General features: G+C 55.9%; 1 protein-coding gene across 1 annotated transcript; it reads left to right on the top strand.

The window, feature by feature from the left end:
• The first annotated feature begins 2719 nt into the window (after positions 1-2719).
• Positions 2720-10227, top strand: LOC104698078 (olfactory receptor 52B2-like). The gene is made up of 2 exons (XM_010413241.4): positions 2720-3060; positions 8217-10227. The coding sequence occupies exons 1-2, from the start codon at positions 2760-2762 to the stop codon at positions 9224-9226; spliced, it is 1311 nt and encodes a 436-aa protein (XP_010411543.4). The 5' UTR covers positions 2720-2759; the 3' UTR covers positions 9227-10227.
• Positions 10228-13251: the final 3024 nt, after the last annotated feature.

Below are 13251 nucleotides of genomic sequence, written 5' to 3'. Positions count from 1 at the left end.
GGGGTTTTTCCATCATACCACAATATCCTGCTCCATCTGGCAGGGACTCAGCCCTTCAGGATGGGAAAGGGCCTGCTGAGGTCCCTGAGAGCTTCTCCCTCATTATCAGACCATGGGATGGAGCACGCTGGCTCCAGCTAAGGGTGTTTCCAGACCCATTGTCCACTGGGTGGACCCTGGAGGGCAGCACCTGAACCTGTATGTACACAGAGGGGCAGGGTCCCATGGAGACCTGGTCCCAAGCCCAGCTCCAGGCACTTGATTCCCAGACTGTGACAGTGACAAATGTGCCGGGCTCCTGCCTGGAGCTGCTTCCTGGCTGGAAATCCGAGTCCCCCAGCCTGAGCTGTCGCTTTCCAGCCCTGTCCCACACCACGTCATGGCCCCGTGGGCCGTCGGAGTCTCCCTCACTCCCTTTTTTCTCCATAACTTCCCCAGAATTTGACGAGGCTGTCTTTCTCCATCTCCAGCCCTGTGGGGATGTTTCAGCTCCAGGAGTGGAGGGACCAACGCTGCCCCAGTGCCCCTGTGGGATCAGACACGGAGCGATGGATATTCTGGCACAACCTGCGAGAGAAGTGAGCCTTTGGTTCCTGAATGGGGCAGGGATGACCCTGGGACCCTCAGGGACAGGCAGGGGGACAGAAGAGGAGGAGGAGGAGGAGCAGGGGTCACACTGGGGACCGGAGGCATCGGATATAAACCCATGAAGAGGAGCTGCTGCCAAACATCCAGGCAAATGCTGCCTGTTGTGAAGAGATCCACGGCTTTGGAAGAGGCACACTACTGAAGGCGACAGCTCTGGTGTCACCAGTGTGGGCGCCGTGGCCACCACGGCTTGGAGGATGCTGCCAGGGTTACTGTGCCCCTCCAAGGAGCAGGGCAGGTAAGGACTTGCCCTCATCCAAAATGAGGATGTGCTTGGAAAATTCCCTCATCAGAGAGAGGCACAGGCAAAACCAGCGGGGGGACCTGTGGGTGCCATTGGGCTTCTTGGGATGTGCCAGCCCCTGCCCAGGAACCCGAGCACAGGTTTGTTGTCCCTCTCCCACCTGTCCCTCGGTCAGCTCCAGTGTCTGACTGTTCCCTGTCTGAGGGTCTCTGTCCCTGTCTGAGCCGCATTCCTGCGCCAGCCCCAGCCACCCAGGGGACTTCTTGTGATGGGGCAGAGCAGAGCTGACCCCATGTTCACCCCACTTCTCTGGTCCAATGCTCTGGTCCATCACTGGCAGCCTTATCCCACCTGCCCACCTGGAGAGTCCCTGTGCCAGGCAGGAGCTCCCACCTGCCCACTGTGACAGCCCGGAGCCGGGGGGGTTTCCATGGTGGAATTGCTGTTTTTCTGAGCTCTGGGAAGCTGCTGCCCGTCCCTGTGCCAGGCAGACCAGGACAGCTGTCACTGCAGCACGAGTTGGGAGAGTAATTACATGTAATCGTGTGTAATTATGTGTAATTCTGTGGCATTCCATGTAATTCTCTGCCATTTTTGGTGACAATATTTGCTGGGGGGGGGTCAGCCTGTGCTGAGTCGGCCTTTCCCCAGCCAGGGGCTTTCCCATGGCAATTCCTCACCTTGCTGTGGCTGGACCAGTAGACCTTCCCATCCCCCTCCCCGTGCTGTCACCACACGTACACACCTTTCTGTGTGTGACACCTGGGGACATGGTCCGTGGGGGCCCTGGCAGTGCTGGGGGAGCAGCTGGACTCGATGGTCTTGGGGGGGGGCGACTGGCCAAAGGTTGGACTTGACCTTGAAGGTCTTTTCCACCCTCAGTGACCCTGGGATTCCGGGGAGGCTCAGGTGGTGGGGCAGCAGCTCCTGTGGCTGGTGCAGCCATTGCTCAGGTGAATCTCTGCCCACCCCCTGCATCCGTTTTGGGGGTCCTGTTGCCTGTGCTGTTCCCGTAGCCCTCACATTGCTGCCCTGAGGCTCAGGGCAGAGAGGGCAGTTAATTGAAATAATTAATTAGCTAGATAATTGATTGCCTGCTGCTTCTGCATAAGGCACTTGGTTATCTATCTATTTATTTATTTATTTAGCAATTTAGTTATTGACTTGTGTAGTCATTTAATTATTTAGTTACTGAGTAAATTCATTATTTAATTGCTCAGTGACTTATTTATTTATTTAGTTATTCTGCAAATTCATTATTTAATTACTTAGTTATGTGATTATTTAGTTACTCAGTAAATTCATTATTTTACCAGCAGCCACGGCCCATCTCTGTCACCCCCACCGATGCCACGTTCCTCTCCTGAAATGCTGTGAAGCGGGGGGATTTCAGGGGTGTTAAACTGGGAGCTGGGAGCATCCCATCTGTACCCTCAGGCTTTCCCAGGTGCTGCCTGCTCAGGTGGGAAGGAGAGTGGGGGAGCAGTGCAGGCTTTGGGCAGCCCTGCACTGCTGGGGAAACTGAGGCAAGGCGTCCCAAGGGAGGTCTGGGCTGGATATTGGGAAAACTGATTGTCTCGGGGTGACTTCATGATAGTTTTTATCTCTTTCACTTTCCTTTGAGGAAAATTTCTTTTTCCCCGAACCTGGTGGGGGGAGGGTGGTGACCTGCCTTCTCTCAGAGGATATATTTCTAAATTTGGCCAAACCGGCACACTGATGCATTCCCCATCCCTGGAAGGATTTAAAAGCTCTGTGGATGTGGCACTTGGGGACATGGGTTGGTGGTGCCCTTGGCGGTGCTGGGGGAATTGCGTGACTCGGTGGTCCCTGAGGGCTCTTCCAACCTCAACAATTCCATGATTCCATGATCTGCAGAGGTCCCCAGAGCACACCCAGCCTGGCCCTGATGCAAAAGAGGAGGATGACACCCCTTGGCTGTGCAGGTGACACTCCTCCCAGGGAAGACGCTGCAGGAGCAGAAACAGCAGCTCTTGAACATCCGTGGTGCCGCTTCCAGCATCCCTGCTCTCTGGACCTCGGGATGTGTGGTGTTCACCACAGAGCTATTACGGGCTGTGACATCCTGTTCTGCATCCCTGCGCTCCCCATGCTTTTCTTCCTGGGAGAAAACACTTCAAGGCTGAATCTGTCTCCAGGTTTTGCAGGTGAGGAGACAAACGCAAACCCATACTGTGTGTCTGGAGAAGACCTGAGGGGGGAACCCAGTTTTGCCCCCTGAGGTGGCAGAGCTGGCTGTGGCCCCAGTGCTGGAGGCAGGGCAGACCTTGAGCCCATGTCTGGTGTGAGGCACCCCTAAATCTCTGAGAGAAGCAGAAGGAAAGCAAATAACCCAGCGAGGTTGGTGTGCAGTGGAGCCCTGCTGGTCTCTAAACTCTTGGGGAAGATTTAGAGTTCTGCTTTGAGGGTGAAGTGGAGAAGGACAAAATCTGGCACAGAGGCCATGGGCTGAGCCCCAAAGGAGGCTTTTGGGGATGCTGTTGCTGCTCTTTCTTGCCGGAATCTGCTCTGACACCATTCCTGTGGGAACCCTCTTACTCTGGAGCTCTGCTCAGCCGGGTCCTCCTCTCTGTGGGGTCTCTGAGCTCCTCCCTGCAGCACTCACAGGGGCTGGAGATGGGTGCAGGAGGGGACTGTGAGACTGGGTGTGCAGTGGGGTCTGCTGGGGGTTCCCAAGCTCCCAGTACCAGCAGGACCCCGGGGTTCCATCGCAGCTGATGTGAACCAGGCCCCAGCAGGGGGGGATTTGATGGTGGAGGGCTCAGCTCTGTGGGCCCTGCCCAGAGCCCGGTGCGGCTCTGGGGGGAGCTGCTGGGGACCCCTCTGAAGCACCATCACCCCATCTCCCACCCTTGCCATGCACCAGCACCTTCCCCAGGCCCCTCAGCCCCGGCCCTGCCGCTCTGGGCATGCACTGGGATCCCTCTGGATCCCCTGTGGCCTGTGTGGACTCATTTTGGGGAGGTCTTCACTCACACCCCTCCTTGAAGAGCCACCAACACATCCACACCAAGAACCATCATCCCCAGTACTCCCAGTGCAGGAGAACCTTCTGCTTCCACTCAGAGCCGGTGTCACACTCCCTCACACACTGGGACACCTGCCCAGGGAAGCTGTGCCCACTCAGGGAAGCTGCACGTCTCTACGCAGGTGCTTGGCTCACCACGTGGGGGAAGAGAAACCCCAAAATGAGGGGTATCATCAGCACAGAGCATCAGCTCAGAGTCTGCCCGGCCTGGCTGAGCCCCTGCAGAGGGACACATCCAGAGCAGAGCAGAGCAGAGCAGCTTTCTGTGCTCGGGCACACCGAGGAAGGAGGAGGGCAGTCCCTCTTTGCACGCTGCAGGCGCCGGGAGGAACAGGGTCTACGAGTAAATAGAAACGATGAAAATGTCCTTAGGAACAATAGTGGAGCAGCTGTGAGTGCCCAGGCTGTGGTGGGAGCTGTGGAGCGCAGCCTGGGAAAGCAGCAGGTGAGGAGCATGGGGCAGGGAGCGTGGCTGTGCCATCCTCGCTATCGCTCTGTCCGTGTCCCTCCTGTCACCCCGGCTCCGGGGCATGAGCAGCTCAGTGGCTCTTTGCACTGGCATGGGCAGAGTGAATCACAGAAGGGTTTGGGTCGGGAGGGGCATTACACTCATCTTGTTCCACCTTCCACTGGGACAGGCTGCGCCCAGCCCCGTCCAGCCTGGCCTTGGACACGCTGGGTCCTTGTCCTTGTAGCTTTTCTGAGGCCAGATCCCACTCCAGCCGTGATGCAAATGCCCCTTTCCCTGAGGGGACAGTGGGGGCTCAGTGAGGGGCTGCCTCAGGACACACCATGGACCCCCTTCAGGTCTTGGAGGACAGATGGGCTCTGTGTCCCACTGTGTCAGGCTGCAGGTTCCCCCCTCCTTGCTCCTCCTCCACAGCATCCAGCCGGACCCTCCCAGCACCCCCAACACTGGCTGCCCAGTGCCTGCAGGGTCTGGCCCCTGGCTGAAGGCTGTCACCTGCCTCCCCCCACGCTGGTGATGCCACCATGAGCCCCGGGTGACGATACCACAATCCCTGGGTGATGCCACCATGAGCCCTGCAGAGCTGCCTGGCTGCAGGACCATTTCTTGCCTCACAAGGACCTCTAGAGTCACTCTCCTAAAGTCTCAGCACCTCTCCACTCATATACGAGTGGTGCTGTCCATGTCTCATCTCTCCTGCACAGGCAGGAGCTTCCCAATGGGCTCTCAGAGCTCCTCTTCCTCATGCCAACCCTAGAGAGTCCCCTGTGTGTGCTCCAGGGACAGCAGGGACATCCCCCACATCTCACTCCTCCCACTGACACCCTCTACTTCTGGGACTTCTGCCCATCCTTGCTCCCGGGCTCTGCCCGGCCCCTGGGATGCTGGATCCAGGTTCCTGCTGCACCCCTTGAAGGCTCTTGCCCCCTGAAGTGTCCCAGTACTGGTGCTGGTGTGGGCTGGGATGTGCAGGGAGTCTCTGGGGGCCCGCTCTGGGGTGTCCATGGCATGGGGTGCAGGGAGGCAGCTGGAAACCAGCCCGAGGTGGGAAGAGTCTGTGGCAGGAAGGAAACCTGGAGCTCCTCGTGCAAGCCCTGTGTTTGAGGCACAGCAGCAACACATCCTCTGTTCCACAGAATGACAGAATCACTAAGCTTGGGAAAAACCTGCGAAGTCATTGAGTCCAACCTTCAGCTGAAGTGTTTCCCGTGCAGCTCCTTCTCTGCCAGGACACGAAGGCTCAGTGCTGGCAGCGGGGATGGGCATCGGCTCTGCTGCAGAAGGAGCCACAGTCCACCCTGGAGGGAGCCCAGCTCCTGCCTCGGAGAGCTCAGAGCATCATTCAAATCCCTTCCCGGAGCCAAAGAAAGGGGAAGCCAATCCAAATGCTACGTTTTGAGATGCATGAGGCATCAGAGGAGAGACAACACCAATATTTCTAATTGCATGGCTCCTGTTGGACATTTCCACAGCTGCTGCAGGCGTGACAGTGCCTTGTCAGAGTTGGTGCCTTTCCTGGATCCAGGATCCTTCTGCAAGACCAGAACCTCCCACTCCTGCACCCCAGGAGCCGTGTCTTTGGGGGAGGAGGGAGATGTGTCCCAGGGTAAAGGAGGGATGGGAAAGGAGGGGTTGGGACCAGGTCGCTGGGTGGGGCAGGACATTGCTCAGTATTGACTTTTCTGACAATACTTTTTGGACTTGATGATCTTAGAGATCACAAAATCACAGAATCATGGAATCCCAGACTGGTTTGGGATGCAAGGGACCTCAAAGCCCATCCAGTGCCACCCCTGCCATGGGCAGGGACACCTCCACTGTCCCAGGCTTCTCCAAGCCCCAATGTCCAGCCTGGCCTTGGGCACTGCCAGGGATCCAGGGGCAGCCCCAGCTGCTCTGGGCACCCTGTGCCAGGGCCTGCCCACCCTCACAGGGAAGGATTTCTTCCTAATCATGATTTTGTAGATCGTTGATTTGATCAATGATCTTCATGATAATTATAATCATGTTGGTAGATCACTGCCCATGGGCTGGGGTTGGGTGGCAGAGGGTCCCCTGGCAGCATGAGGGGACTGTCCAGGGAGGTTTCAGCAGTGGAATGAGACCATTTTCACCTGCTGCAGATAAAACACTCTCAGACATCCGCGATGCTCTGGATGCCGGGAGCGCTCAGGCTGTGCCCATCTCCTGCTCAGATCCTCACCAGCCCGGCCCAGTGTCCGGTGCCCGGCAAGCAGAGAGGAAAATCACTTTCAATGCAAATGCTGGAAAAGCAGGAAATGCCTCACCCGGGAGTGTTAACTGCTGTTAATGGTTAATGCACCGGCAGTTTAAACCTCCCCAGGACCAGGGGCTGATGCTTCCTCTGAGGTCCGGGAGAGGGAAGGATCTATATCCTCAGCCCTGGCAGCGCTTGGGGCTTTGGGCTCCCCCGAGCTCTGCATCGCTCGGGGCTGTGGTTCCTCTTCCCACTTCGGGGCTGGCCCTTGGTGAGTCATTTTACATCAAACGCTGGGGTTTGGGGCAGGGATTCTGTTTGAAAAGACTGAAGGGAAGGAAAGTGGCGTGTGAGAGGAATAGATTTCCATATTGCTGGGAAGCGGAGGAGGAAAGTCTTGCTGAACTGCTTTGTAGCCCCCACACAGTAACACCGGCTGCCGTTGGAGCCTGGGAACGCTCCCAGGCAGATTTAATCCCCTGCTCTAGACCCAGACTGCCTTGATTCAACTGGGTGACGTGGGTTTGCAAGTGGAAGAGGCGACTGGATAAATATTTGTGATGAGCTGAAGGTCTTTTCTGTACTGAGCCATGTTTTCAGTGGACTTTTGATTCAGGGATGCCGAGAATCCTTAATGGAAGCGCTTAGAAATGCAAACACGTCTGACTTGGGTACCTGCTGTTTGCAATGAAAGTAAATCGGGCTGCAAGGAGGGAAGGTTTATCTTTGGTCCAAATCCAACTGCTTTTCCTCTATCCCAACCCTGGCCTGGGGATTTTCTAATGTATGATGGAGTTTACACAGGGAATGGGGGCTGGGGGTAAGATGGGGGGAAGCACATCAACCCAGCAGTCCTGTGGTCCTCCTTCTTCCCAAAGTCCTTCTCGTGGCAAAGCTTTCGTGGAGGACTTGCAGCTTTGCATTATTCAAATCTTCAAAAACACCCTCAGGCTGATCAGTCATGGGACGGTGCTCTTCCAGCTTGGGGATGGTGCTCCCAGCTCAGGCTGCCCCAGCACTTCGGGGACTGGGAAAACTGAGCTCTGGAAACTGAGAGGCTGGAATGGTGCCAGGGGCTGAGCATCAGTGGAGAACTCTGCATTTGATCACATCCCAGACACTGCCCAACATTGATACTGGGCCAGGATTTATTCCTGTTTTGGGGGTTTTACAAGGAACTCTGTGTCCCTGGTCTGAGCAGGGTGAGAAATTCTGTCATTTCACTGCCCTGGAGGAACCTGGAGTCCCAGCACAGACACAGCTCTGTGTGTGCTCACAGATGGAGCCACTGACTGCGACAAGGCCGAGGGTGACTTTTACAAGGTTTCTGTGACAGTGAATAAAGCAGAGCTAGAAAAAGGCCTGACCTGTTTTGCAGTGGCAAGGGGGGGACAGAGATGTTTTCCTTGCAGACACTTTGTAGGACTGACAGAACAAACAGGGTCCTTTGTACAAAACAGAGCGAGGGAACCCCTTAGGGTGGAAGGCAGGTGCCTTGTGACTTGTGTCCTGATTTGCAGCATCTGTCAGGGGTCATGGGCAAATCCAGGTTCACGGGTGTTGTTTATCCCTCCTCTTTCTTGCACAGAGCTGAGCCAGGCTGACCCTGAGCACGGAAACACCATGTATGAGCTCAACGAAAGCAGCTTCGACCCCATCACCTTTGTCCTGACAGGCATCCCAGGCATGGAGGAGTCCCACATCTGGATCTCCGTCCCCTTCTGCCTGATGTATCTCACCGCAGTGTTCAGCAACCTGGTCCTTCTCTTCGTCATCACCACGGACCGGAGCCTGCACGAGCCCATGTACCTCTTTCTCGCCATGCTGGCTCTCTCTGACCTCCTGCTGTCCACCACGACGGTGCCCAAAATGCTGGCAATCTTCTGGTTCAGCGCCAGGGAGATTTCCTTCGATGCCTGCATCACACAGATGTTCTTCACCCATTTCAGCTTCATCGTGGAATCCTCTGTGCTGCTGGCCATGGCCTTCGACCGGTACGTGGCCGTGTGTGACCCGCTGCGCTACGCGTCCATCTTGACCCCCGCGGTGATCGGCAAAATTGCCGTCACCGCCGTCGCCCGTGGGTTCTGCATCATGTTCCCCCCCATCTTCCTCCTGAAGCGGCTGCCGTACTGCGGGCACAATGTGATGCCCCACACCTACTGCGAGCACATGGGCATCGCCCGCCTGGCCTGCGCCGACATCCGGGCCAACGTCTGGTACGGGCTGACCACGGCGCTGCTCTCGTCGGGGCTGGACGTTGTTCTCATCGCCGTCTCTTACGTGCTCATCCTCAGGGCAGTGTTTCGGCTCCCATCCCCAGAGGCTCGTCTCAAAACCCTCAGCACCTGTGGCTCCCACCTCTGCGTGATCCTCATGTTCTACGTGCCTGCCTTCTTCTCCTTTCTCACACACCGCTTTGGCCACCAAATCCCGAGTCACATCCATATCCTTCTGGCCAACCTCTATGTTGTGGTCCCACCCATGCTCAACCCTATTGTGTACGGGGTGAGGACCAGGCAGATCCGGGAGCGTGTCATCCGCCTCCTCTGCCCCACAGGGGAGTGTCCCTGCCCCGGCTGGGGCCGCAGGTGCTGAGCTGGGGAAGGGGGATGTGGGATGGGGTCTGGAAAGCAGCACCAAAGGCTGCAGCACTTTCTGGCCTGGAGGAACCGGTTTGCCCCAGGGGTTCAAGAGAAGCTGAAGGTGGTGTGATTTCTGGAAATGTGGGCTTGGGTCATCAGCATCTTCACTGTTGCTGGTTTCTCCTGGAGCTGCTTCCCCTGAATTTCCCTCATTGGCAGAGACTGGGCAGCATCAGCTGAGAAGCATCAAGGCTCTGCTGACTCACTGCCACCTGCTACAGCTGGTTGTGTTTGCTGTCCTACAGCTTCGTTTCTGCCTGTTCCTTCAGCTTTCTAACAGTGTCCAGACCATGAACACCTTGTTGGCTGCCGGACTGGAGCATGGCACACCAACCACAGCTGGATGGGCAACGCACTGCTCACCATGGCACAGAGGGGGTATGTCCTCCTGTCCTCATTGATCAGGGACCCTGGCACCTCTTGCTGCTGAAGATGTGTCCCTGCTGAAGTGTTCTGAGAGCTTGGGAAAGGCTTTATTGTCCTGTGCTTGAGGGAAACATTGCCCTTAAACCATGACTCCCAAATGCAATTCCAGCCTTTAGAGGGGTGTTTAAAGGGACAATGGTCTCCTACACCCACCACATCCCACTGGGATGCTTTCTGTCTGTGCAAGAGCACGGCACTGTGGAGCAGCACTCAGCCTGAAGCACGTTGCACCTCAAGATCCTTCTCTGTCCATGTGCTGGCTGATAAACCACCAGTTGTGTTGCTGGATATTTGATTCATCCTTCAACACCCAAAGAGCTTTGCAGGATTTTCCTTGTTCCCCTCATGTGGATGTAGCAATTGAGTCAGTAACACCTTATTCTACCTGAGGTCAGTGGCACCCTGCCCAGGTGGCCCTGAGCAGCGGTGCAGGTGTGAAAGGTGAGCACTCAGCATCGCTGGAGGACCAGCGAGGACAACCCGTGTGTCTGGAACACAGGCTGAATCCCAGAATCACTGAGGTTGGAAAAGACCTCCCAGATCATCGAGTCCAGCCTGTGTCCAATCCCCACCTTGTCACCAGCCCAGAGCACTGAGAGCCATGTTGGGCTCTGCTGCCAGGGAACAGGGACAGGAGGAGAGGGAACGGCCTCAGGCTGGGCCAGGGGAGGCTCAGGGTGGACAGCAGCAGGAATTTCCCCATGGAAAGGGAGCTCAGGCCTTGGCAGGGGCTGCCCAGGGAGGTTTGGAGTGCCCATCCCTGGAGGTGTCCCAGGAAGGGCTGGAGGTGGCACTCAGTGCTCTGGGCTGGGGACAAGGTGGGCATTGGGCACAGCTGGGCCTGGCTGGGCTGGGAGGGCTTTTCCAGCCTCAGGGATCCTGGGATTCTGTGACAAATGCTTGATTCTCCTCTCTGCATTCCCTGCTGTCAGCTGTGTTCCTCTCTTACCCACCACTCTGAGGAATGGGGGCCTGGGCACTTTTTGGTCCCTGCTGAGCTCAGGGGTTTCCTGGGGTCTGGCTAGTACAACTCTGCCTCATCCAGGCTGCACCAGAGTGTTTTGGTTGTGGTGATTAGGGAGCCCTTTCTGGAGGCTCCACAGTCCAGCTCTCACAGCAATGCCAGGAGTGGGATGGTCTGACCCTGTGTCACCTGTGAGACCCCACAAAGGCTCCGGCATGTTCCCGGTGTCACTCATGAGATGAAGCAGATCAGCCATTTCTGCCAGAATGTCCTTGTGCCCAGGCTGTGAGGGCAGCCAGCACTTGCCAGTCCCACAGCCTGGCTGGGCTGCAAAGCTCTTTCAGACCTGCCCTGGTCTGAAAGTGGGGAAACCGCTGCTGTGCACCTGGACCTCAGAGCTGTCTCATTTGGAGGGGGTGGTGACCCCGGAGATGTTGGGGAATGGCTCTCCCAGGATCTGGACTCCAATAAATGTTGTGCCCTGCATCAGGGCAGGAGCTGTGGGATCATTCTGGCTGGGGTTGATCCAACCCAAAGTTCCTGATGGAGGGCAGGAGCCATGGGCACTCTCTGGGACCAGGTGTGTTCAGACCCGAATGACTCAGGAGCTGAGATCAACACAGCAACCCAACCAGCAAACTCTGCTCCAGCCATACCAGTAATGCTTCAAAAGAACAGGGGAAGAGACAGATTCATGATTTCAGATCAAAACCCCCCAAAAGTTTTTCACTTTTGCAACACATTTCTTCTTTTCTTTATTTTCCCCTGATTTGATCAAAAGTGGCACCCTGTGACGGGCACAGGGGAAATGAAAGTCTGTTCATTAGAGGCTGTTTGTCTACCAGCGGAGATAACGGAGCTGGGTACAAAAGCTGCTCGTGTCGCTGGGTTTTTTCAATGTCCTCAGAACGTTTGTGTTTGTGTTGGCTTTCTTAGCAAAAAAAAGTGTTTGCACAGAGCAGCCACGTGATTTTTGATAGGAGATGGAGCTGTGAGAAGGAAAACGTGTCAGGAGAGTGTGTTGCTGTGAGCAGCTCTGAGAACAACTGGGCTGCCACCTGGATTTGTCAATATGTGGGGCTTGGGGCAACCTGGGATAGTGGAAGGTGTCCCTGCCCGTGCCAGGGGGTGGAAGGAGATGAGCTTTAAGGTCCCTTCCAGCCCAAACTGTTGTGTGATTCCATGGTTCTCTGGATCTGTCTGCTCCTTGGGGTTTCCCAGAATGGTTTTATACGATGGCAGAGGCAGTTTTAAACTCGCTGCTCTGCTCCTTGGGTGGATGTGGTGGCCAGGTCAGGAGCAAACTGCCCAGGGAAATGTCCCCAAGTCAATGAATCACCAGCTGAGCCATTCCTGGCCAGGGGCCCGTGCCTAATGGGGCATTAGCCAGCCAAGTAGGGAGATTTATATTTCAAGGTGGTTAAAATGTCAGCTTAATAACTCACACAGGGTGGGAAACCACAGCTCCTTCATATTTTTTTCCCAAATCTGGAGACACCCATTCTTTTTTTAGCTCAGTTCATGGCTTTTGCAAGTGTGTTTGGATTACAAGGACCTTTGCCTGGTAGGAAGGAAGGGAAGGAGGAAGGTTCCCTGCCTGTGACACAAAGTTAGAACGAGATGAGCTTTAATGTCCCTCTCGACCCCAACCGTTCCACAATTCCATGATTCTGTAATTTCAACTGGTGTTTTTCCCCACATAGCACATGCAAGAAGTAAATGAAATCTCAAAAATCTTTGGGAGATACATGGAAGTCACTGCGAAACACTCCTCTGCCCTCACTGAATGTTTCTGTACACGGAGGAGGAGCTGAGCCTGCACCTGGAGCGGAGATGGAGCCTCGGGTTTGTGCCGAGCCAGGCTCTTGGTGTGTGTTTGAGAGGTGAACGCTCTCCAGCGTGTGATTGCTTTGCTGCACCGACAGGGACAAGCTCAGCTTTCGTCACGGACAGAGCCTCGAGTGGGCCAGGTTCAAGTACCCCGTTTGCACTCGGTTTTGTTGCTGTTCACGGACAAGGGCACTTTGTCAGCTGTCCTTCCCCTGCGGAGCGCTGGGCGCAGTGCGTCAGAGCAGCGGAGCTCCAGGACTGGAGTTCTCCCACTTCTCCCATCACAGCCTTGGCAAACGGTGGGATAGAGGCTCCTTGGGAAGGATGGACGGGAGAGGAGGGGTCACCCTCAATGTCAGTGAGCTGCTGGATGCATGGAGCTCACCTGGGATGGATGGGGAGCCGACTGAGAGCTCATGGGTCAGGATGCCCCTGGATCCCTGGAAGTGTTCCAGGCCAGGTTGGATGGAGCTTGGAGCAACCTGGTCTAGTGGAAGGTGTCTGTGCCCATGGCAGGGGGCTGAACAGGATGATTCTATGGTTCTGTGAAATGTTGATTTAATAAAAATCCCACTTCTCAGACAGGCAGATAATAAACAGCACCACCTCCTTGCCTGAAATGAGACGGTAACTCAGCCTTCAGGGGGAAGTTTCGGGTGGCTGGTTTGATCTCATGGATTAGAGATTTCTGCTGGACCCGAAGGTCCCTAACAGCTCCCTGAAGGGTTGTGGCAGTCAGGAGGCTGCAGACTGCAGTT

Source organism: Corvus cornix, chromosome 1 (assembly GCF_000738735.6).
Source record: "Corvus cornix cornix isolate S_Up_H32 chromosome 1, ASM73873v5, whole genome shotgun sequence".
Classification (NCBI taxonomy): Eukaryota; Metazoa; Chordata; class Aves; order Passeriformes; family Corvidae; genus Corvus; species Corvus cornix.
The sequence above is the reverse complement of the archived record's forward strand: the minus strand, read 5'-3'. Positions and strand labels throughout refer to the sequence as shown.